Raw genomic sequence first — 26,596 nt, 5'->3', positions numbered from 1 at the left:
GACGCCTCGCCCGTCAGATGGGAGTTACCTGTGCCCGTCTTGGTCGCGCTTGCGCAACGCTCCTCTTCAGCGGTCACAGGCTCAGCTGACGTGCCCAGAAGAGGAAGATGGCCGCCACGCTCGCTGCGTGTCACGCAGTTTTTCACCCAGGCGGGGACTGCCGGGCGTCGGGGAAAGGCAAGCCGGCGCACACCCTCAGCGCAGGCGCAGTGGGAGGCCTCGCGTGCGCGCCCCGCGGGTGGGAGTCTCGCAGGGGAGCGGCGGCGCCCCCCGGCGGCAGCCGCTGGCCCTTGCTGGGACGTCTCCTGGTAGAGCCACCCACGCTCCCGGCCCTGGTGGTTGGTTAGTCTTGGAAGTGCGTCGCCGCCGGTCCTTGTGTGGGTTGCGGGCCCTGCTCTCTGCGACCTCTATTTCAAATGCCTTTAATCTTCGACCTGGGCCGATGTGAAGAGAAGGGGAAGCAATTGCAGTTCCCCGGCACTGCACTCAACAGCGCTTCCAAACAATCCCGGGCTTCACCTCATGGTTGCACACTTGCCTCCTTGTGTGCGGGCGCGCGGGAGTCCAGAAATCGTAGGACGTTCCACGCGACTTAGTCATGGCGGGTGTTCAGACAAAGCTTTGGTTCTTGGAAGCCTCTGAAGATAGAGCACAGGTTTCCATCACTAGGACTCGTGGTTCCCACACTCTTGAACACGCTTACTGTGCCATTTTTATTTGCAGAGCTGTGAGATTAGGTAAACCGGTACCTAATTCCGTGGTAATACCACATTATAAGTATCAAAATTGCTAAGAGACTAGATCCGTGCTTCGGAGAATTTGAAGAGAGATGATCATACGCGCGGCCTCTCCCCTTCCTGACTTGCTTTTGAGAAGCTAAGTACAACCGAAGTGTGCTCTCAGTTTATCAAGCCTGACGTCAAGCCTGGTTTTCTGACAACACATCTCCCACAAAACTTTATTGAGCTGCTTGACCGTTTCGTCTGGAGTCTGTATTTTAGAAACCAAAACCAGAGGTATTGATGGGTGAGGCCATTTGCCCACATCACCATACGTTGTGTTACTTGGCAAAAACCTGCCTATGGCCCTACCCCCACCCCCTGTTCCTGATAATATGCACTTTAATGGCATATTCCAGATGACTCGAATGAGGGTAGGGAGAAACAACTAGGGATCCCTGGGTGGCGCAGCGGTTTAGCGCCTGCCTTTGGCCCAGGGCACGGTCCTGGAGACCCGGGATCGAACCCCGCGTCGGGCTCCCTGCATGGAGCCTGCTTCTCCCTCTGCCTGTGTCTCTGCCTCTCTCTCTCTCTCTCTCTGTGTGTGACTATCATGAATAAATAAATAAAATCTTAAAAGAAAAAAAAAAAAAAGAGAGAGAAACAACTAAGGAGTAGACTGCCAACCTGATTAAAGTGGTTTATGTACCGGACTGTCTCACCTTGATTCGTCTTCACTTTTAGGTTGTCAGACAAATGGTGGGATTTCCTTTCGTGGGTAAATCACTTTATTTTTAGTAATTCAAATTCTGTGCACACACACAGACCATATTTACAAGTTTCCATTCCCACAAAATAGGCCTCTGTTTCTGAGGAATCTAGTCCACTCTACTTGTTGAATTGGTCACAATCAGAAATATAGGAATCCTTATAAATGCCATGTCATGCAAACACATATGTAACAATTTTTGATATATAAGTCATTTATATATTTTTTATATATAATTCATGTCTGCAATTTATTCAAGATTTGCTTTTCTAAAACCAAATATAGTCAGCTTCTACACGTGCTGTGGAAGTATAAAATACTTTGCTTTTATAATACCACATTATAAGTATCAAAATTGCTAAGAGACTAGATCTTAATTGCTCTCACCACAAAAAGGAAATGATAATTATTTGACATGATAGAGGTGTCAGCTAAGATGGTAATAATTGCAATCTATAAATATATCTAATCAACTCACTGTATACCTTAAAGTTATGCAGTTTTTTATGTCCATTATATCTCAATAAAAATGTCTAAAAAATAGTTTGCTTTTATGGGAAAAACAAACTTTCTTGAGCATTATTTATCATTTTAAAAGATATCTCAGGGATCCCTGGGTGGCGCAGTGGTTTGGCGCCTGCCTTTGGCCCAGGGCGCGATCCTGGAGACCTGGGATCGAATCCCACGTCGGGCTCCCAGTGCATGGAGCCTGCTTCTCCCTCTGCCTGTGTCTCTGCCTCTCTCTCTCTCTGTGACTATCATAAATAAATAAAAATTAAAAAAAAAAGAAAAAAAAATAAAAGATATCTCAATTCTAATTCATTAATGTCAGAGGTCTCAATTTGTAGTTGTTTTATTTTTTGTTGTTGTTTTTTTTAATTTTTATTTATTTATGATAGTCACAGAGAGAGAGAGAGAGGGGCAGAGACACAGGCAGAGAGAGAAGCAGGCTCCATGCACCGGGGCCCGACGTGGGATTCGATCTCAGATCTCCAGGATCACGCCCTGGGCCAAAGGCAGGCGCCAAACCGCTGCGCCACCCAAGGATCCCTGTAGTTGTTTTAAAATTTTACTTGAGAGCACACAAGTGGGTGGGAGGGCAGAAAGAGAAGCAGACTCCTCACTGAGCAGGTAGCCTGATGCAGGGCTTGATCCCAGGACCCCCAGATCACTGACTGGAGACGATGACGGGAACTTAACGAACCAACTGAGCCACCCAGGCAACCCTCAATTTGTAGTTTGATTAAATCTTCATTATCCTGTAATGTCATTTTTTTGAAAGATTGATTGATTTTAGAGAGAAAGGAAGGCCAAAGAGAGAGGAAGGGAGAAGTAGACTCCCTGCTGAGCACAGAACCTGATGCAGGGCTCTTGCAGGGCTGGATCCCATGACCCATGAGATCATGACCTCAGCCAAAATCAAGAGTCAGACGTCCAACTGACTGAGCCACCCAGGGCTGACTGACCTTGTAATGTCATTTTTGACAAAATTTGTCTTGCTTTCTATCAATAGTTTTCATTTAGCGCAGTCTGTCTATGAACTTGGGAATTTGGTTCATTTGATTTGGTTATCTACTAAAAGAAATCATAATCAACTGAATAAATTATCTTGCTTGACTGAGCTTTCAAAGATTATACAAGCTCAAAGCAAACTGATCCCAGTAAAAAGAAGGACCTCCATTCCTGAGAGCTCCTGAGAAAGTTCTGGGGGAAAGCTCCAGTAGTTCACATTTTGCCGGGTACACATGCTGAAAACACATGTTTTGGCCTAGGTAATGCAACTTGGTGCTCAACATTATGGTATTGTAAATTGTAAAGATCTTTTTCTTAATCCTTACAAGAACTACAAGCCCTTACTTCTAACTTCTCTTGATAAATTCAAAACTGTGAATGTAATTTAAACTTGTTTAAATTGTTTTCCTTTATTTTTTTAAGATTTTTTTTTTTTTTAAGATTCATTTATTTATTTATGAGATAGAGAGGCAGAGGCACAGGCAGAGGGAGAAGCAGGCTCCATGCAGGAAGCCCAATACGGAACTCGATTCCGGCACTCCGGGATTAGGCCCTGAGCTAAAGGCAGACACTCAACCACTGAGCCACCTAGGCGTCCCAAATTGTTTTCCTTTCTAATTCCAAACTGCAGAATGTACTTTTCTGCTTTTGCTTGTGTTATGAGAATATCTACTTCTAAAAGCTAATCATGAAGCGGTTGCATTGCCCCACGTCACATTTTAATTTCCTTGTTCCTTTTCTTTATTGTGACCAATCTTAAATGCCTATTACCTATAAAAACTCTAACTTTCAGACAATAGAATACTCTCACTTTTAGACTGATTCTTCTGCTAGCAGCAAATAAAGGCTTTTTTTGTTAGTCCACTCTTGTTGACTTTATTTCAACATTTGAAATAAACGTTTGAGAGAGTTACTATGAGAGAGTTAAAATTCTAAGACACTTCAATCTAGAAAATAAAAACAAAAGGTATAGCAGTTTGGTATAGATCAACTGATACTGGCATTTCAATTTGCCGTATTCTAGGACAGTAACTATTGACACATGTAAGTAATAATTCTGGCCCCACATACTTGAGAGGGAATGAGTATTAGCCAGATTAAAGAACTGAATTACAAAAGTCCAGAGAGGAGAGTGAGCTTGACCAGTTGTAGGAACTCAACTATTCCAATATTATTGAGGGGAAAAGGGATTAAAAAGTTGGCAGAGCCAAAGTAATAAAGGCCTTAAGGATAACAGAGAGGAGTACCCTGAGCTTAGTACTAGGGATACTGTAGTGAACAGTACACACAGGGTCTCCTTCCTCATGTAGCATACATTCTGATGGGGAAGATGATCAGTTATTTCACAAATATTTATTGAAGGCACATTGTATACAACTCACTATTCTAGATGCTGAGAATGCAGAAATTAACAGAACAGATATAAATCCCTGCGTTCAGAAGTACATTTTTCAAGTCGGTTAATAAATAAGTAAATTACAATTAAATGCAAAGAAGGAAACAAATATGGTAATAAACAGGGCAGCACTATCTAATCAAAATTTTTTGTGATGATGCAGATGTTCTGTATCTACACGGTTCCACAGGGTAGCCATAGCTGCAGAGGGCTCTTGAGCACTAGAAATGTGAGTATTGTTATTTTTTTTTAATGTGAATATTGCAACTGAGGAACTGAGTTGTACATTTTATTTATTTTTAATTAATTTTTTACCCATCTCCCACAGCCTTAATTTTAATCAAATTTTAGAGAGAGAGAGAGCACAAAAAAGAACACATGCTGTGGGGGAAGGAAAAAGGAGAGAGAGAATTTGTTTGTTTGTTTGTTGGTTGGTTGGTTTTTAAGATTTTACTTATTTATTGATGAGAGACACACACAGAGAAGAGGCAGAGACACAGGCAGAGGGAGAAGCAGGCTCCATGCAGGGAGCCGGACCTGGGAGTCAATGGGCCAAAGGTGGTGCTAAACCGGTGAGCCACCTGGGCTGCCCGAGAGAGAGCAGCCATGACCATAAGCAGGCTCCATGACCAACACAGAGCCAAATGCAGGACTCCATCTCCCAACCCTAAGATCATGACCTGAGCCTAAATCGACAGTCGATGCTTAGGCTACTGAGCCACTCAGGTGCCCCTTTAATCTTAATTTAAACAGGCATATTTAGGCATTGTTTCTAATACACATGTTTATTAATATCATTATGGGTTTTTGTTTGTTTTTTTTTTTAACTCCCTCCTAAGACTGATTCTTCTCTTGGTTTTAAGGAAGTTCCCAATAAAACACCAGGGGTTACTACGTCTCCATTCACATTCTAAAGGAAAGAGTATTCCCTGCAAAGGGATGACTGGATCAGTTTATATCCCAATCCCACTGTGGACAAGTAACAGACTGTGAACATAAGGATAGACTCAGCTTCCTCGGGACGACATGGATCATCAGATTATTAGGAAATGTTGGAAAGGGAGATGGATAGATATTGAGAAGATAGCACACAAATGAACATTACAATCCTACTACTCAAATTATGGTCCATAGACTTGGGGCATCTTCATCCACTAAAGACTTTTAGAAATAGAGAATTTCAGCTCCCACACCAACTGAATCAGAATTTTCATCCTAACGCTTCCTCAGGTGTGTGTCCTATGCACATTGAAGTTTGATGAGCGTTGCTTTACACATCCAAGAGTTCTGATAATCAGGGATGAAGTCCAGGCTGGAGATACAAAGTAAAGCCATGGTTTTAGAGGCAATCACCTAGGCTAAAGAAGAAAGTATCCACTAGAAGAATACACCTAGGGTAAACCTTGAAGCACTCCAGCATGTAATGGCTCAATAGAGAATGAGGCAGCTGAGACCTAGAAAATATAACTACTGGCATAGGAGTAGAACGGTGAGCTTGGCATCAAAGTCAGGAGTGTCTTGTGTTTCAAAAGGGTAGTGCTTGTGTTAAATGCTGCTGAAATGTTGAGTAAGATGAAAATAGAGGTTTATCTTGGCAGTTTTTGATGACCTTTAGAAAAGCAATTTCAGGACACTTGAGATGAGCACTGGGTGTTATACCATATATTGGCAAATTGAATTTTTTTTAATTTTTATTTATTTATGATAGTCACACTCACACACACAGAGAGAGAGAGAGAGAGAGAGAGAGAGAGGCAGAGACACAGGTAGAGGGAGAAGCAGGCTCCATGCACCGGGAGCCGACGTGGGATTCGATCCCCGGTCTTCAGGATCGCGCCCTGGGCCAAAGGCAGGCACCAAACCGCTGCGCCACCCAGGGATCCCGGCAAATTGAATTTAAATATTAAAAACAGAAAAGATATTTCAATGGAGTTTGAAGAGTGAATTAGAGGTGATAAAACAAGTGCAGACAATTCATTCAAGAAGTTTTTAAATTTTTTTAATTTAAATTTAATTTACATATAGTGTATTATTAGTTTCAGAGGTAGAGGTCAATGATTCATCAGTCTTATATAACACCTAGTGCTCATTACATCAGGTGCCCTCCTTAACATCCATCGGCCCATTGCCCACTCTCTTCCCTCCAGCCACCCTGTTTGTTTCCTATGATTAAAAATCTCTTATTGTTTGTCTCCCTCTCTGCCTTTATCTTGTTTTATTTTTTCCTCTCTTCCCCATGATCCTGTTTTGTTTATTAAATTTCACATGTGAAAAAAAAAAAAATTTCACATGTGAGATAATTGTCTTTCTCTGATTGACTTATTTTGCTTAGCATAATACCCTCTAGTTCCATCCATCCATATTGCTGCAAAAAAATAAAAAAAAGATTTCATTTTTTGATATGGATTGATATAGTTGAGTAGTATTCCATTGTATATATATCATACCACTTTTTCCTTACATACACATTCATCTGTGGATGGACATCTGGGTTCTTTCCATAGTTTGGCTGTTTGTGGACCTTGCTGCAATAATCACTCAAGAGGTCTTTATGTGAAAGAACTCTAGCAGTAGCTACAGCTGCATCAGAGGAGAATTTTGTTTTGTTTTTAAGATGAATTTGTATGCTTATTTTATAAAATCCTGTGAAGAGGGAGAAATTAATGATTCAAGTTAGGAGATAACTGAAGGAGTGAAATTCTTTTTTTTTTTTTTTTTTTTTAGATTTATTTATTTATTCATAGAGATGCAGAGGGAGAGAGAGAGGCAGAGACACAGGCAGAGGGAGAAGCAGGCTCCATGCAGGGAGCCCGACGTGGGACTCAATCCCGGGTCTCCAGGATCGCGCCCTGGGCTGCAGGCGGCGCTAAACCGCTGCGCCACCGGGGCTGCCCAGAAGGAGTGAAATTCTTGAGAAAAATGAAAGATGGGAGCCAGACTACAATGAAGAGGAACTTGCCTTGGAAAGGGGCAATGATACATCTACCTTTCTAACTGGAAGAAAGTTCTAAAAGGATGGCTTCCGGTCTTCTCGAAAGAGGAAATATTAGCAGAGAGTGATCTTAGGAAGACACTGTAAAAGGTTTCAGAGGGAGAGTACAGGGAAGGTATGAAATAGTTTGTGAGCTTATTAGAGACAAGAGCTCTCAACAATGTAGGTGCCATTCTGAGGTTTGTGACCAAATTTTTTTTAAGATGTTATTTATTTAGGGAATCCCTGGGTAGCTCAGCGGTTTAGCGCCTGCCTTCGGCCCAGGGTGTGATCCTGGAGACCCGGGATTGAGTCCCACGTCGGGCTCCCTGCATGGAGCCTGCTTCTCCCTCTGCCTGTGTCTCTGCCTCTCTCTCTCTCTCTCTCTCTCTCTCTCTCTCTGTTTCATAAATAAATAAAATCTTTAAAGAAAAAGATTTTAGGGATCCCTAGGTGGCGCAGCGGTTTGGCGCCTGCCTTTGGCCCAGGGCGCGATCCTAGAGACCCGGGATCGAATCCCACGTCGGGCTCCCGGTGCATGGAGCCTGCTTCTCCCTCTGCCTGTGTCTCTACCTCTGTCTCTATCTCTGTGTGACTATCATAAATAAATAAAAATTAAAAAAAAAAGATTTCATTTATTTATTCATGAGAGATACACAGAGAGAGGCAGGGACACAGGCAGAGAGAGAAGCAGGCTCCATGCAGGGGAGCCTCATGCAAGACTCCATCCCAGGACCCTGGGATCACGACCTGAGCCAAAGGCAGACACTCAACCACTGAGCCACCCAGGTGCCCCTGTGACTAGAATTTAAAGTAAAAATAATAAGCTAAACTGTGTGATTTTCTTCAGGTACATTCCCGGTGTTGGAGCTGAATTCGCATAATTTTTTGGGCTTTGTCAGAACTACATTTCCTTCGCGAGTGTATTTACTGCCCCGTAACACAGGACTCTGAGCCGCGGCCCGCGGCCCGGCCTACTAATTGGATCTGAGCTCCCCAAATCCCCGCCCTTACTGGAATTTTCCTCCTGGACCGGCTCTCAAAGCGCTCAGCAGGCGCAAGGCACACCTCCAGCCGCCAGGGGCCGCCGTGAGGTTGGGCGCGGCCGGAAGGGAGTGCGGCTCCGGGGGCCTCGGCGCTTCCGCCTCGCGTTCTCAGCGTTCCTCGCGCCCTTTACGTCCGAGCCCGAGGAGTAGGCGTTTCCGGCCATTCATACTCCTAGTTTTTCGGGCCTTGGTAGTCCGGTTCTGTACATTAACGGGCTGAAAGAGCGACGGCGCCGCCAGGATGAAGCTCGTGAGGTGAGGGGGTAGCCCGGCGGGGTGGGGGCTGTGACGATTTGGGCGGCGAGCGGGAGGCCGCGCTGCCCCTTTGCGGGAGGCGGGAAAGCCGCGTGCGCGCGCGGCCTGCTAACGGCCTCCGGCGCCCGCCGCTCCCGCCCCAGCTTGGCCGCGCCGTCGCGGGCGCTGCCGCCGGGGCTTCAGACTCGTTGGCGCGCGGCCCCCGCGTGTCTTCAGGCTAGTGGACGTGAAGGCCTGGCCATTTCTTCCCCCCTAGTGTCTTAGAGGCCTGCAAGGCGGCGGCGCCAGGCTTACAGGCTTCTGTTTGCGGTTGGTAGAAGACGTTCGTTCCCTTAGAACTCGTACTCTAGTCTAGATGATTTTTCTGGCCGGTCTCAGCCCTCAGGACCCGCAAAGACGACTAAATATACGCTCCCGGAGAACGTGGGAGACCTAAGGAAAATTGTACGCGTTGCATTAAGTTAACGAGCTTTTATTTATTTATTATTTTTTTAAAGATTTATTTATTTATTCATTAGAGACACACACAGAGAGGCAGAGGGAGAGGCAGGCTCCATGCAGGGAGCCCGACGTGGGACTCGATCCTGGGTCCCGGGATCACGACCTGAGCCAAAGGCAGCTGCCCAGCCGCTGAGCCACCCAGACGTCCCGTTAAGCAGCTTTTAGAATGTACTTAGAAGCTGCAGGGGTTCATCAGGAAATGACGAAACCCATTTCCGAAATGTTTTAAATCAGGATTGGACTTCTGGTTTTTTGGTCTTTCCTTTTCCTTTTCCTTTTCTTTTTCTTTTTCTTTTTCTTTTCTTTTCTTTTCTTTTCTTTTCTTTTCTTTTCTTTTCTGACTCCTTACAGTTAAGATTACCCAACTCCCATTTCCCTTCAAAATAGGACTTTAGGGATCCCTGGGTGGCTCAGCGGTTTAGCGCCACTTTCGGCCCAGGGAATGATCCTGGAGACCCAGGATCGAGTCCTACGTCGGGCTCCCAGCATGGAGCCTGCTTCTCCCTCTGCCTGTGTCTATGCCTTTCTCTCTCCCTGTGTCTCTCATGAATGAATAAATAAATAAATAATAAATAAATAAATAAATAAATAAATCTTTAAAATTAAAAAAAAGAAAACAAAATAGGACTTTAATTCAGGAAGAATCTCCCAACGTCTGGCAGAGTCACTTTACGTATTTGTGGCTGATTAGCAGATGATCACTATTCTCTTGTGTTTAAACTTCATTGGTTAGTTGAGCCTATTGGTTTATGATTTGAGTAATTCATTCTAAACTATCTGCAGATAAGGTTTTGGTGTTTTTCCTTGAGGCAGGGAGCCTGGAACATAGAGGAGATTTCTGATTAAATTAGTTATAAATGTAGCTAGTCTTTTGTCTGAATCAAGATTAGTCTTATTGCGATCAATCAATTATTGGGCACCTATTACACTAGGCACAGGCAGTGGATTTTGTTTTTTTAAGGTGTTCTTTGAACTATTTTGCGAAGACAGACAAATAGACAATTTCTAGTGTGAATGAAATAACGTATAAAACCCTCAATATGTATTCGGAGTTCTTAAGGAAGGCATTTAAGGTTAATTTTTAGTCGAACTGTAACTTTGGAGAAAAACACCCCAGAATTTAAAGTATATTTTCACAATTTCTCAATCCCTACCTATTTGAATCTACTTATAGTTTTGTGTCACACTCTTTAGAATCCGTTTATCTCATTTAAAGAAACTGCATGTTGTGACACAATTTTCCTGAAAATTTTAAAGGCTGTACTGAACCCTATTCTTTGTTTAGACTGTAGAAATAAAATTTCTTCTTACTGGTGAATATGTTTTGTTCCAAGAAAATGAGTATTTGTCTAACTGCTTTGCATTTTTGGTTGACTTATTTCTGTACAGTGGTTGATGGCACTATCATCCTTACTGCCACTCTAACCAAAAACCTGGGAGTTTACTTTGACATCTTTCTTAATAATCTCATAAAATTGCCAGGTTTTCACAGTTTTTACCTACCTCATAGAAGTATCTCTCATTATCCAATTTTCTTTAAAAAATTTTTTTTTGTTTATTTATTCTTGAGAGACAGAGAGAGAGGCAGAGACACAGGCAGAGGGAGAAACAGGCTTCCTGCAGAGAGCCTGATGCCAGACTCGATCCCTGTTCTCCAGGATCACGCCCCAGGCTGAAGGCAGGCACTAAACCGCGGAGCCACCCAGGGATCCCCAACATTATCCAGTTTTCTTTGGTTTTTGAATTCAGTTAGTGTGGATTTGGATCCTGAAGGATACTATGCAAGCGGTATGTTTTTGGGTGCTATGAAGGATATTATCTGGATATTTAAGTTTCAGTAAGAACGAATTCAAAGGGAAGGATTCATCGGAAAGAATTCAAATCTGTTTGATTTCTGAGCTGGGATAACTCTTTTCTGCCAAGATACCTTTGCTGTCATTCATTCCAGTGGCACCACTGAGTCATAAAAGCTTTCTTTTATTTCCACCCAAGGTTTTTAATTTTACTTCTTGAGGTGACTATCTCATGCAATGAAATACAATGTACATTTGCCAGTTTTGAAAAATTTACACATCTGTATAACCCAAACCCCTGTTGAGATGTGGAATATGGAACATTACCGAAACCTCAAGCCCTTCCTAGTCAGTCTCTGTTCTCATACCCCCAGTGCAATCAATTTCTTCTATCGTAGTTTAGTTTTGCTTGCAGTAGAATTTCATATAATGTAGAATCATGCAGTATGCATTTTTTTTGTGTAAAATTTCTTTTATGCAGCATATTTTTGAGATTCTTCCACATTGTGGCTTGTATCAGTAATGTGTTTCATTTTATTAGCAAATAGTAATGTGTTGTATGCCTAAAAGTTACATATTTTCAGGGCAGCCTGGCTGGCTCATTAGGTGGAGCAGGTAAGTTTGAGCGCTGCATTGAGTGTAGAGGTTGCTTAAAAATAAACTCTTTAAAAAGTTAAAAGTTACACATTTTCTTTAAAAATTCCTTGCAGACAGCCCTGGTGGCGCAGCAGTTTAGCGCCACCTTCAGCCCAGTGCCTAATCCTGGAGACCGGGGATTGAGTCCCAGGTCAGGCTCCCTGCATGGAGCCTGCTTCTCTCTCTCTCTCTCTCTCTCTCCTCTCTCTCTCTCCTCTCTCTCTCTCTCTCATGAATAAATAAATAAAATCTTAAAAAAAGAAAAAGAAAACCATTTATTCTAGGGCAGCCCCGGGTGGCTCAGCGGTTTAGCACCACTTTCTACTCAAGGCGTGATCCTGGAGACCCAGGATGGAGTCCCACATCGGGTTCCCTGCATGGAGCCTGCTTCTTCTGCCTGTGTCTCTGCCTCTCTCTCTCTCTCTTCTCATAAATAAATAAATAAAATCTTTCAAAAAAACCCTGCCTTGAACATTCTTGTGCAAGCCTTTTTTATTTTGGGAGGTATATACTTAGGAGTGGAACTGCTAAATCATAGCATGGATAAATAAAACATTTAGTTTCGTAAGAAAATGCCAGGGGCACCTGGGTGGCTCAATCAGTTAACTCTTTTTTTAATTCTTTTTTGAAGATTTTATTTATTCACAAGAGACACATAGTGAGAGGCAGAGACCTAGGCAGAGGGAAAAGCAGGCTCCCTAGGGGGGGAGCCTGATGTGGGACTGGATTCCGGGACCCGGGGATCCTGACCTGAGCCAAAGGCAGATGCTCAACTGCTGAGCCACCCAGGTGGCCCTCAATCAGTTAACTCTTTGATTTTGGCTCAGGTCATGATCTCAGGGTTGTGAAATCAAGCCCCAAGTCAGGGCTCACCCTGGACATTCAGCCTGCTTAAGATTCTCTCTCTCTTGCTGTCCCTCACCCCTTAAAAAAAAAAAAAAAAAAAAAAAAAGCTAGACCATTTTCCAAAGTAGTTGTATACCACTTCCACTCCCAACAACAGTATATTAGAATTCCCACTGTTCCACACCTTACCAGCATTTATTTGTGGTCAGTTTAATTTTAGCCATTTCAGTGTAGTTGTGTTTTGTTATGGTTTTCATTTGCATTTTCCAATGACTAATGAAGTTGAACACTTTCACCTTCTTATTGCCATTCGTGTATCTTTGTGAAGTGTTTGGTTTTGATTGTGTTGTTTTATTATTGAGTTGTAGAAGTTCTTTATATATTCTGTATACTAGTCCTTTGTCGGGTATAATTTCCCCCAGTTTGACTTCTTTGTTCATTTCCTTAAGAATGTCTTTTGGTGAGCAGAAGCTTATTCTGAGGAAGTTTTAATTTATCAGCTTTTCCTTTTATGATTATTCTCTGTGTACTGTCAAATTTTCGTCTACCCTCAAACCATGAAGTTATTCTCCTATGTTTTCCTCATAAAGCTTTATGATTTTATCTTTTATGTTTAGGCCTGTGATCTCTCTTGAATTAAGCTTGTTAAGTATTGTGAATTAGTGGTCCAGGTTCATTTTTTTTTTTTTTTCAGGTTCATTTTTTCTATATAGATTTCTAGTTCTTCCATATTTTTAGGGAGTATAAACCCCCGTTACCATAGATTTCATCATTTGTTGAAAAGGCTTTCTTTTGCCTATTGGAGTGCTTTGACAGTCTCTTTGGTACTGTAGAAATTGTAGAAAACTAACTACATAAATGTGGATTCATTTATGGACTCTGTTCTGTTTCATTGATCTATTGTTCCCATGTCTTGATAACTGTAACTTTAACCTGTGTACTGCTCTAGCCACCTAATTTGTCTTCCACTGTGAATATGACCCTGGCACTCCACTTCATTGATAGAAACCCTTTAGAAGCTTTTTTCTTTTTTTAAGATTTTATTTATTTATTCATGAGAGACACACAGAGAGAGACAGAGACACAGGCAGAGGGAGAAGCAGGCTCCATGCAGGGAGCCCGATGTGGGACTCAATCCCAGGACCCCAGGATCACGACCTGAGCTGAGCCAAAGGCAGAGGCTCAACCACTGAGCCACCCAGGCGTCCCTAGTCATACTTCTTTTTGGTCCTCATTGTCAGGCACAGGGACTACCACATAATGATAAATATTTGTCAAAGAAACATCCTTGGACTTGATGAATTTTGATTCCTTCAGAAACCATTTTGCTTACCTTAGTTTTCCTTTTTACTTTCATATGGTAGATTGATTACTAAAATATCTTATTTTTACTTTAATCCTATTTCCACAAATGATTTGAGTTTCTATAAAAGTTAAGTATTGGGCGCCTGGGTGGCTCAGTCAGTTAAGCGTCCAACTCCGGATTTTGGCTCAGATCATGATCTCAGGGTCCTGGGATCAGCCCCACATGGGATTGCCCATTCTGCAGGAAGTCTACTTTCTACTTGTCTCCCTTTGCCTCCCCCCTCCTGTGAACACATTCTTGTGCACTGTGTTCTCTTTCTCTCCTTCCCGCCTCCCCTCCTTTCTCCCTCTTTTCCCCCCTCTGGAATAAATCTTTAAGAAAAGTTAAACTTTATTACTAAGGGGGACAATTAAAAGAGTTTTTTAAATTAAGTGAACTATATGCCCAATGTGGGGCTCAAACTCATGACCTAGGTATAAAGAATTGCATGCTCTACCTATTGAGTCAGGCAGGTGCTCCAAAATAGAAGATTTTTAAAAACCAAATCTTGACAATGGAAAGAAACTGTTAGATGAAATTTCTAGGCTAATATAGCTTTGTGATTATTAAACTTAGTGCTTAAAGAATTCTTGTCCAATGAAATAACACATTAACAGTTTATTGAGAGATTATTTTCTTGACAACAAATATGAAAAGGATTTGATACATGGATATTTAAACAAGGACAGGTTAACTTTTTTTCTTAAGATCTATGTATTTATTCATGAGAGACACACAGAGAGGCAGAGACATAGGCAGAGGGAGGAGCAGACTCCCTGTCGGGAGCCTGATGTGGGACTCCATCCCAGGACCACAGGATCATGACCTGATCTTTGGCAGACACTCAGCCACTAAGATACCCAGGCATCCCAGGGCAGAGTAACTTTTTAAAATCTGAGATTTGATAAGTCCCAAACCAAGTGTCCCCTCTTTTTGATGACTGTCTGTGCCACTAAAAAAGTGGTATTTTAATATCTCTTCCCTGTTAATCAGTGAAGCATTTCAGCCAGCTGTCAGTGCCTGTGACCACCCAGGATTAGATATAAAGATCTTGGGCAGCCCTGGTGGCTCAGCGATTTAGTGCCTGCATTCAGCTTAGGATGTGATCCTGGAGACCTGGGATCGAGTCCCACATCGGGCTCCCTGCGTGGAGCCTGCTTCTCCGTCTGCCTGTGTTTCTGCCTCTCTCTTGCTCTCGCTCTCTCTGTGTCTCTAATAAATAAAGTTTTAAAAAGAAAAAAAGATATAAAGATCTTGATCCTTAACCCTTAGTAGTCTAATGGGGAAGTGAAATAGGTGATTCTACATGTACCATTCAGTGTGATGCTATAATAGGGTATACAATGTATTATAAAGTAGGAATTTGTACTCTAAATTAGAAAATTTTAATTTATTATGAATTATAATTTAGAAACCACGAACTACATTGTTGTATCATATTGCAGGATTACTTCATTTTCCTGGATGTGAATGTGGTATTATAATTATGTAGGAGTGTGTCCTCATTAGAAAATGAATAAGTACAGATTATATGGTGAAAGTATAAGTTGTGTGGGGACACTCCCACATAAATGGTAACATTTAATAGTTTGCGAACATTTCCATTTTTCTTTTTCTGAAATATTTCATAATAATAGGTATGGGAGAACAAAAGACTAGGTGAAGTGGGGTATGAATGGATTATTCAGTAAACATTGAGGCAACTAGCTGTCTAATTGGAAAAAATAAAGGCAGAGTTCTATCTCATGCTGCACAGAAAAGAGATGAATTCCACGTGGATTAAAACTCTAAACAGAAAACTAGAAGAGAGGCACCTGGGTGGCTTAGTCAGTTGAGCATCTGTTGGTTTCCACTCTAGCCGTGATCTGTTGTTCCCATGTATGGGATGTAGTGGGATCAAGCCCTGTGCTGGGCTCCACACACAGTGCAGAGTCTGCTTGAGGTTCTCTTCCTCTCCCTCTACCCCATCCCCTGCACATGTACATTCTCTCTCTCAAAATAAATAAAATCCTGAGAAAAGGTAACTAGAAGGAAAACGGCTATTTACAGTCTTGGAGTGGGAAACCTCTTCTTAAACAGATTAATCCAGGAGAAGTATTCACAAATTTAACAATCTAGGGACACCTGAGTGGCTCAGTGGTTGAGCATCTGCCTTTGGCTCAGGCCTGATCCTGGGGTTCTGGTCCCACTTCTCCCTCGGCCTATGTCTCTGCCTCTCTCTCTCTGTCTCTCATGAATAAATAAAATCTTAAAAAAAAAAAAAAAAACACTAAAAATGAAAACCACAAACTTGAATGGCTATGGCCAAACTGGTAGAAAATGAAAAAAAAATTTTTTACCTAATTGAAAATGTGGGGGAAAAGGAAAAAGAAAATGTGTGAATATTGTGAATAGGTAGTTCAGAAAAGAAATAGAAATTTCCCATGTTCGTGAAAAGGTGTTAAGTCTTACGAGTGAAAGGGAAAAACAAATTCTTTTTTTTCTCTGTAGAATTGACAAAAAATGTTGGTAGCAATTAGTGTTGCTAAGGATTTGTATAAATGGATTCGTGATAAGCATATGTATTTCTTTTTCTTTTTAAATATTTATTTGACAAAGAACAAGCAGTGGAGGAGGGAGAAGCAGACTCCCCACTGAGCACACACGGCTCAATCCCAGGACTCTGGGATCATGACCTGAGCCGAAGGCAGATACTTAGCCAACCAATTGAGCCACCCACAGTAAAATACACAGTATTTTAAAATGTTTTTAATATAAGCTGCTGAATGAGAATTACAGGGTATAGAAGTCAATTAAGTTATGTCCCAATTTGCATAAAAACATTTATGTATATGCTTATTAGTGCATATAAAACAGTCTAGAAGAATCTCCCCATGTATATGAAGAGGAATTAGAAAGGGAGACTTCTCCTTTGTATACATATAGGAAATGTGTAATTTTTTATGACCAGTAATAATTTTTTTTCACTTTAGTGAGAATTGACATACAGCTCTATATAAGTTTAAGGTGTACAGCATAGTGATTTGGCTTATGTATAGTGTAAAATGATTACCACAGAAAGTTTAGTTAACATACATCATCTAGTATGGATACTAAAAAAAGAGAAAGGAAAAAATGTTTTTTTTTCTGTGATGAGAACTTTTAGGATCTACTCTCTCAGCAACTTTCAGATGTACTCTACAATAGAGTTAATAATTGTAGTCATCATGGTGTATGTCACATTCCTAATACTAATTTACCTCATAACTGGAAGTTTGTACCTTTTGACCACTTTCATATAATTTCTTGGTTTCAATTTTGTGGATTATAATGACTTTAGGATCTGTTATGCATAGATTGGAGGTTAAGCTGTATGATGGTTTAAGAGAATCAGAATGTCTAGTTGGCAGTTTCTTTACTATGCTCCTTCATAAATTCTGAGGATATAATTCAAGGAAGGTTGAAATTGTTATGCAGATTAGTAATAGGAATATTTTTTTTTAATTTTTATTTATTTATGATAGTCACACAGAGAGAGAGAGGCAGAGACATAGGCAGAGGGAGAAGCAGGCTCCATGCACCGGGAGCCTGACATGGGATTCGATCCCGGGTATCCAGGATCGCGCCCTGGGCCAAAGGCAGGCGCCAAACCGCTGCGCCACCCAGGGATCCCTAGTAATAGGAATAGATACAGGTCCATCGATAGCAGATTTTGAACATTCTAGAAATTAAACCCTTTGACTTAAAAAAGACTGTAAAATGTTAAAGGTGAACACTTACTATATTCTAACTGTTTTTACAGATTTTTGATGAAATTGAGTCACGAAACTGTAACCATCGAATTAAAGAATGGAACACAGGTTCATGGAACAATCACAGGTATGGACATTAGACAGCTTTATAACACTTCTTTTTCCCCACCTCTTCCACCTTTAAGGCCAGAATTCTTTTTTGATTACTTAACATTATTGTAGTAGACGTCTTTCTCTTTTTGCCTTCTTAAGCCTTACCTTAAGCACTTGTGCTAAGACCAAGCTGAATTCCTCAGGTTATCTTATGTGACCTCTGTTTTCCTGTTGTTGTTGTTGTTGTTGTTGTTGTTGTTGTCGTTGTTGTTTTTCCCAGGCCTTTTGTGCTTTTGCCTGTGTGTGTTCCTCTTCCTCTGGAAGATGTTGCATCTTCCAAAGTCTACTTTCTTTTTTTCTTTTTTTTTCTTTTTCTTTTTTTTTTTTTAGAATCTTGTGTTCCCTGTTAAGTTGCAAAGTCCTTGAAGATAGAGGATGGGATTATCATGTTTGATTACCTTGAGTAAAAATATATATGGGATATGGGAGGTGGAGTATTTGAGAGTATTTTCTTTCAGTCTTTTTTCTTACATGTTTAACTCTTTGCTTTAATGAATTGTATGTATAGTTTAAGGCTACTGAGATTCTTCACTTGTTGTAAGTGTTCCCTGCAAAATTGCAAAAGAATTGCTGAGCCAAGTGAATGAAAATGCTGTCACAACATGTGGTCCTGGTCTCTGAAATATTATAAGTTTATAAATAATTTTTTAACATGTAGATCCAGCATCTGAGTAAACCAATAGAAATACAGTGTTAAACTGATAGTATTTGAGTATATTTGTGTATGTGACACCAATTGCTTTAAAGGAAATCAGAATAATATGAGGTTTCAGTAACATGGTTAGTGACCCTGTGGCACTGACCATAATTGCTATTTGAAGTAGATGTTGGGAAAGTTAAGAGAATTCATGTTTTCTGGTCTAACTTTGTAGGAATAGAAATAAACTAGGTCTTTTGTTACCCATTTGTTCAGATATATTGGCAAAGGCTCCAATAATTGGGTATTTCTAAGATAATGCCATAATATTCATTCTAGAAAATTGTGCTTTTCTTTTACAAAATCTCACACTAAAAGCAATGGGAAAAATAGTTTGAGGCAGAGCATTCAAAACTTGTGCAACTTGGGAATTAAAGTACTAAAAACAGTAAGATTCCTTCAAAAAGCAGTTAAAAAGATGTGTTAAATTCCTAGTAACAAGGAAAATACTGCAATATATATAGGATCTTTTATTTAAAACAAGACTTACAGGGGCAGCTCCGGTGGCGCAGAGGTTTAGCGCCGCCTGCAGCCCTGGGTGTGATCCTGGAGACCTGGGATCGAGTCCCATGTCGCGCTTCCTGCATAGAGCCTGCTTCTTCCTCTGCCTCTCTCTCTTTGCATAAATAAATAAATCTTTAAAAATAAAAAATAAAACAAGACTTACAGCTTGGTGACATGGGGTATAAGGAAGTTATGGAGATAGTGAGAACGCCCTGAGATGAGAATACCTGGGCACAGTGGGAATGAGTCAGGTATCACTCAGGGTTCCTCCGTGGCTTGCTGCATTCACATCTGTAAGCATACCTAATCATGCAAAACATTAATGTACTAGAGATAATCTCCGAAGAAAGGATTTTTGGTTTATATTGACATTATTCACCCATTAACCAGTTGTACTAAATTGTGTCCTAGAGTCTTACAGAATAGGCAGTGTCCTAGAGTGTAGCAGAATGGGCAGTATTCTTTTGTATTGTGTTATTTACTTCGGCTTGATAGATTTACTGGTTGCCTTCTTTATCATGCTAATAAGCTCTCTCTTTTTTCCCCTGTAGGTGTAGATGTCAGCATGAATACACATCTTAAAGCTGTGAAAATGACTTTGAAGAATAGAGAACCAGTACAGCTGGAAACACTGAGTATTCGAGGAAATAACATTCGATATTTCATTCTACCAGACAGCTTACCTCTGGATACACTACTTGTGGATGTTGAACCAAAGGTGAAATCTAAGAAAAGGGAAGCTGGTAAGTTTGAAGGATTATAAACATTATTTTTTAAAGATTTTATTTATTCATGAGAGACACACAGATAGAGGCAGAGACATACTCAAGATTTTTCAGGTTTTTATATTCCAGTTAGTAAACATACAATGTTATATTAGTTTCAGGTGTACAACATAGTGATTCAACAGTTTGATATGTGGCGAATGTACTCTTTAACCCCCATCACCTATTTCACCCATCTCCCCATCCCCCTCCTCTCTAGTAACCATCAGTTTGTTCTCTTACATAGTTAAGAGTTTGTTTCTTGATTGACTGATCTTTCTCTTTCCCAAATTTGCTCTCTTTGATCTTTATGTTGTAGGCTTGACTTGAATATCTTGTACTTTGACCATTTATTTAAATAATAGAATCCTAGGAAGAGAAGTTCTGGGAGGGGAGGCTGGACCCATAAGCTTGAGTCTCACTGTAGGGTGGTTCAGAAGTGAGTTAGCCTCTTCACTGAGGAAACCCAAAATTTCAGGATCTAGAGTCATTTCTGAAGCTTTGCACTCCCCACCCCTCCCACAAAAAGATTCTGCTCATCTATTGTAGGAGATAATGCCTAGCAGCCAGCATTATAGGAGTAGAGCAGGAGAAAGGGCTGGGTGTTTTGTAGACAATCACTTAATACATTGATTTTGAGACTTTTATGCCCTCTTTCCACTAAGAAATATACTTTGTTGGGATCCCTGGGTGGCACAGCGGTTTGGCGCCTGCCTTTGGCCCAGGGCGCGATCCTGGAGACCCGGGATCGAATCCCACGTCGGGCTCCCAGTGCATGGAGCCTGCTTCTCCCTCTGCCTGTGTCTCTGCCTCTCTCTCTCTCTCTCTCTCTGTGACTATCATGAATAAATAAATAAAATCTTAAAAAAAAAAAAAAAAGAAATATACTTTGCATCATGGCCCATTCATGCATATAACCAAAACAAAAATCTCAGGAAGAATTAGTCTTAATACTTGCAAATGTCTATATGTTTTCTATGCTCTTTTAGTTAAGAAAAAAAAAAATTTAGGTTGCAACCCATAGCCTGAAAAATGCTAAATTCATTCTCCTCAGTTCTGTCTCTTGCTGCTATCCACTTTGCAAATATTTTCAAATCTGAAGACTGAAGTGTTTTTAGGTTTAGTTTACCTTTTCTTGCCTACCTACCTGTCAGGGAAATTAATAGCTTTGCAAGGTGGGGAAGAGAGGACTGACCATTCTTTTGCTCCACATGATTGTCAACCATTTTGTTCATTTTTAGCCTCCTGCCTCATCTCACCCTTGGCTCCTAAGGTCTTCAGTCTTCTTAGAGTTATTCTCCCTTTATTAAACATTTACAGTTATTAGTCTTCTTTCTGACTTAAAAATTTGTTGAAATTTTTCAACCACTCTCTCTTCTTTTTCTTTCTTTCTTTCTTTTTCTTTTTTTCAATTCATGAGAGACACAGGGGATCCCTGGGTGGCTCAGCGGTTTAGCGCCTGCCTCTGGCCCAGGGCGTGATCCTGGAGTCCCGGAATGGAGTCCCATATCAGGCTCCCTGCATGGAGCCTGCTTCTCCCTCTGCGTGTGTCTTTGCCTTTCTCTCACCCTCTTTCCCTCCCTCTCTCTCTCTCTGTGTCTCATGAATAAATAAAATCTTAAGAGAAAATTCATGAGAGACACAGAGAGAGAGGCAGAGACATAGGCAGAGGGAGAAGCAGGCTTCCATGCAGGGAGCCCAATGTGGGACTCAATCCTGGGACCCTGGGACCACGCCCCGAGCCAAAGGCAGACACTCAACTGCTGAGCCACCCAGTCGTCCCTCCTCTTTTTCTTTATGGATTATTTACCATTTTTACTCCTTTTCCGTCATGAGTAGTATTTCAGAAGGAATTAGAGATCAATGCTGTTAAGCTTCCTTGTTTTAACAGAAGTCCTAGACTTTGTTTCTTTGTATGGCTAGTTGGCAACAATGGGTGGAAGTTTAGAATGTGACTGGCTTGAGCTTCACGTCAGGAATTTTTTTTTTTTTTTTTAGTACTCCTAGCTCTCCAAAGACTGAAGTAAGTTCATTTGAGAAATGAGTTTTCTGTCACTGTAATACTCAAGTACAGTTAGGAGACCAGCTGACAGGGGATGTTGCTATAAGATTTAAAGTACTTGGTTATGATTGGATCAAATAACTTAAGCGTCTCAAGAGTCATAAGATTGTTGGATGTAATGTATTTTAAACTTTCTTAGCTTTGAATTAACTTGTTTGGACTATTCAGTAACAAAAAAATCTAGCACATGATGTTCATGTTCTGTTCTATTGATATGATATCTCTTCCATATTGTGTAAGGTTCAGATCATCTGGATTTTATTTTGTGCTGAATTTGAGACATAAGAAAAAGAAAGATAATTTAAAACTTAATGAATTTCTCAGTAAATCAAATGGAGCAAAAATATCTTTGTAAGCCAGCAGTTTTTGATTCTGCTTGATATTGTGTTGGGAGGGATGACTGAGGTCACATTTGAGAGAAGCTGGGTTAAAGTTTTCTTTCCTGTAGATGCTGTTTATGGTGGCCCAGGTAACAATTAGTGTAGAAGAGAATTGACCTTGTTTTTTCTCTTTTCTTAGTTGCAGGAAGAGGCCGAGGCCGGGGAAGAGGAAGAGGACGCGGTCGGGGTAGAGGAAGAGGGGGTCCTAGGCGATAATGGCTTTCAAGATTACTATTTCAAAGTGGTACATGATTGGGTGGGGATATTTTTTGTACAGGTTTTGTTTGTTTATGTCAGTTTTTAATAAACATAATTGTAGGACAGAGTTGTGTGTTGACTCTCAAATTTTAGTAGTTAATAAGCATTCATGATATTACATAGTAAGAGTTAAGTATTACTACGGGCAAACCCAGAATAATTCCATGCTTAGACCAGGATTTTAATTTTTGAATTAAAATTTTTTATGTATGTATGTAGAATATATACCTATTTACTTCCCATGCACTGAATATGCATTTTATTGTTTTACTTTGATTCCATTCTATGGAACCTACCCATGAGTGAAATAAGTAGGGGTTTTTTGTTTTGTTTTGTTTTTGTTTTTGGTATTTCAGAAACTAATGTCCCATGGATTGGGGTGTAAAATTGATTCCCTTTTCCTAAGTTTTACTTTATGGAGACTTGCATATTTAGTAAAAGGTGATAGTCCTCTTCCATTTCAGGAGTCTTAGACTTTGTTGTCCTTGTTAATGGAATTTGTTTTTTTTTAAGGTTCTCAATATAATTTTATATTCTTGAATTGAAATTGCAGATAACATTCATTAGATTATCAGTTGTGAGCAGTGTCAAAACCTGATAATGTGAAATATATCTGTCAGTGGTTCCTTTATCAAGTACTTTCACAAGAAATCCTTTAAGAACAAAAAGAAAAAGACCTACTTCTGACAGCAAAATTGGATTCTTTTCCAGTTGTTAGTAAGGATTTTTGTTAATTATTGGAATTGATTAAGCTTAGGGAAAGATAACCTCTCAGGATATGCAGTTCCTTGCAGAGCTTATACCATTTATTTATATGCTAAGGAAAAAACCTGAGGATTGGGGGAAGTAAATTTGTACTTACATTTAATCCTGCACATGGGGTTTTTGTTTTTTAAATGTGAAGGAAATTTTGTGCAAAGATTATCTAGAAAGGTTTTAATCTACCATGATTATGTTGGGTTATGCAAGATGGCTTAGTATTTTGAAATATATTAATACAGGCATTAGTCAAAATTCACATGATCTGCTCTAACAGGTGTCAGAATAATACTTAATAACATACAGCATTTGTTTCTGAAAACCTAAACCAAAAGATACTACCTTAACATGAAGAAACTCTATTTTAAATCGATAGACATTTTCCAAAGACATTTCAATGAAAACAGCAACAGAAAAGAATGTCTAATATTTGTCTTCATTATTTTATGTGAAAATTCTCATGGATCCACAAATACGGTATACCTTTTTTTTTTTTTTTTAATTTTATTTATTTATGAGAGACACAGGGAGAGGGAGAAGCAGGCTCCAAGCGGGGAGCCCGACGTGGGACTCAATCCCGGGTCTCCGGGATCACACCCCAGGCTGAAGGCGGCACTAAACCGCTGAGCCACCTGGGCTGCCCCAATATGATAGACTTTTGAAAAGGAAGAAATTTTGCAATATTTACTATTTTCTGTGTAAGAATATGGTAGTGTTCCATTTCCTTGAAGTTTTTCAGTAAAGGTTTAAAGTTTCACTTGTGTATTTCATGTATCTTGGATAAGATTAGTATATAATATTAGTGATTCATTCTATAAAAATAACAGCAAAGTATTGATGTCAAGTACAGTGGATTCTTATTAAAGTAGTTCTTTAGTAGTTGTATAAAGTTGGTAAGGACCCTGAATTAGTGAATATTGAACCATTGTTCTTAGGGAAAATACAGGGCTAGGTTCCTTTTTTTTTTTTTTAATTTTATTTATTTATGATAGTCACACACAGAGAGAGAGAGAGAGGCAGAGACACAGGCAGAGGGAGAAGCAGGCTCCATGCACCGGGAGCCTGATGTGGGATTTGATCCCGGGTCTCCAGGATCACGCCCTGGGCCAAAGGCAGGCGCCAAACCACTGCGCCACCCAGGGATCCCCCAGGGCTAGGTTTCTATAGGCCTTTGGTCACATTTTCATCAATGGATCAATACATAACCTTGTTTTATATTTAAAGACATTTAATATATTTTCTTTTACATTGGATTCACAACCAACAGCACTATAACTCATGATTGAGCAAAACTCTTCTAACACATTCCTCCAAAAGGCACATCACAGCCTCCGCACCCGCATCCACCCCAGTAAGCGCTATGCCCAATGTGGGGCTTGAATTCACAACCCTGAGATAAAGAGTTGCATGTTTTACCAGCCAAGCCAGCCAGGTGCCTCACATCACAGCTGCCTTGTGCTTAGGAACACAAGGCCACACTACACTTAGAGGCCATTTTATTTATTTATATTTTTAATATTTTTTTTTACTTTTTTTAAAATTTAAATTCAATTTGCCAACATTTAGAGGCTATTTTATTTTATTATTTATTCATGAGAGACACAGAGGCAGAGAGACCTAGGCAAAGGGAGAAGCAGGCTCCTTACAGGGAGCCTGATGTGGAACTTTTTTTTTTTTTTTCTGATATGGAACTTGATCCCAGAATCATGATCTGAGTGGAAGGCAGGTGCCCAACTGCTGAACCACCCAGGTGTCCTTAGAGACCATTTTAAATGCAAAATACAAAAAATTTGTGGTACTAAGTGGATCATGAAGAGGACATTTGTTTACAGTAAGAGTTGAAACAAGGCAGAGTGTCACTTTATTCAACCTCACCTGGAACAGTGTGCATATCAGGTGACAATATTTTGGTGCTCTATGCATGTTCATACAGGACTATGAAAATACCATGAGTATTAATTTTGGAGTTACAAATTTTAGCAAGTAAGTAACTTCCCAAGTACAGAATCCATGAATAATGAGGATTGACCACATTTAACATTTTGTTAAGATTATAACAGTATTTTTTTTTTTATAAATTTTTTTTTTTTTTTTTTTTTTTTTTATTTATGAATAGTCACAGAGAGAGAGAGAGAGGCAGAGACACAGGCAGAGGGAGAAGCAGGCTCCATGCACCGGGAGCCCGACGTGGGATTCGATCCTGGGTCTCCAGGATCGCGCCCTGGGCCAAAGGCAGGCGCCAAACCGCTGCGCCACCCAGGGATCCCTATAACAGTATTTTATGTATGGTTAAGATACATTTTAATATTTCTGAAATTGAAATGCTTTCTTGAGTAGTGTAAATTTAGGTTTGGTATCAGCAAGTTTCTTGGTTACTGTATAGAATAACAAATGCATCTAAAAATTGATATTTAAAAAAAAATTGATATTTTAGATTTGATGAACTATATAGAAATTATAGTGTGATTTATAAGAAGTAGAGCCTATGAGTTATTATAACCACTTTTTCCTTAAAGATTTTCCGTGGTTTTTGTTTCTCTTTTTAAATATTTTTTTACTTATTCATGAGAGACAGAGACATAGGCAGAGGGAGCAGCAGGGTCCCTGTAGGGAGCCTGATGTCAGACTCGATTCCAGGACCCTGGGATCACACTCTGAGCTGAAGGCAGACACTCAACCACTGAGCCACCTAGGTGTCCCTGTTTTCCATGTTTTCTAAAACTTTTTCCTCTTTAAGCACTTGTGGAACAGTAGTAAAATCAGTTCTAGCTTAAAAAATTCCTGAGTCTCAAAACCAACCAAGTACCATATAGCAGAGTGGGAAAACCAGTGTGGAAAAAAAAAAAAAAAAAACAATTTATAGATTTAATGCAATTATCCTGGTGAATTTTTTTTAAGATTTTATTTTTAAGTAATCTCTACACTCAATGTAGGGCTCGAACTCAACCCTGAGATCAAGAGTCTCATGCTTCTGACTTGAGCCAGCCAGGTTGACCTTATCTTGCTGAAATTTTAAAAAAAATTTTTAAGAGCACACATGTGCTCAAGCAGGGGGAGGGACAGGGAGAGAGAATCGTAAGCAGGCTCCACACCCAGTGGAGAGTCTGATGGGGAGCTTGGATCCCACCACCTTAAGATCACCATGCGAGCCAAAATCAAGATTTGGATACTTAACCAACTGAGTCACTGAGCCACCCAGGTGTCTCACACCTCCACCACTCCCTCACCCACCCACCCCCGGTGAATTTTTCCCCCAGTGAATTTTTATTTATTTATTTTTAAAGATTTATTTATTTATGATAGAGAGAGGCAGGCTCCATGCCGGGAGCCCAACGTGGGACTCCATCCCGGGACTCCAGGATTGCGCCCTGGGCCAAAGGCAGGCGCTAAACCGCTGAGCCACCCAGGGATCCCCTTATTTTTATTTTTTTAAACAAATTTGTTTTTTTTGGTTTTTAAGATTTTATTTATTTATTCATGAGAGACAGAGAGGCAGAGG

The 26,596-nt window shown here is 40.4% G+C and overlaps 1 protein-coding gene across 1 annotated transcript; it reads left to right on the top strand.

The window, feature by feature from the left end:
- The first annotated feature begins 8,489 nt into the window (after positions 1–8,489).
- SNRPD1 (small nuclear ribonucleoprotein D1 polypeptide) lies at positions 8,490–22,405 on the top strand. The gene is made up of 4 exons (XM_025429335.3): positions 8,490–8,668; positions 17,571–17,647; positions 19,426–19,617; positions 22,220–22,405. The coding sequence occupies exons 1-4, from the start codon at positions 8,655–8,657 to the stop codon at positions 22,294–22,296; spliced, it is 360 nt and encodes a 119-aa protein (XP_025285120.1). The 5' UTR covers positions 8,490–8,654; the 3' UTR covers positions 22,297–22,405.
- Positions 22,406–26,596: the final 4,191 nt, after the last annotated feature.

The sequence above is a fragment of the Canis lupus genome, chromosome 7, assembly GCF_003254725.2.
Source record: "Canis lupus dingo isolate Sandy chromosome 7, ASM325472v2, whole genome shotgun sequence".
Classification (NCBI taxonomy): domain Eukaryota; kingdom Metazoa; phylum Chordata; class Mammalia; order Carnivora; family Canidae; genus Canis; species Canis lupus.
Note: the sequence above shows the minus strand (reverse complement) of the source record. Positions and strands in the feature narration are given on the sequence as shown.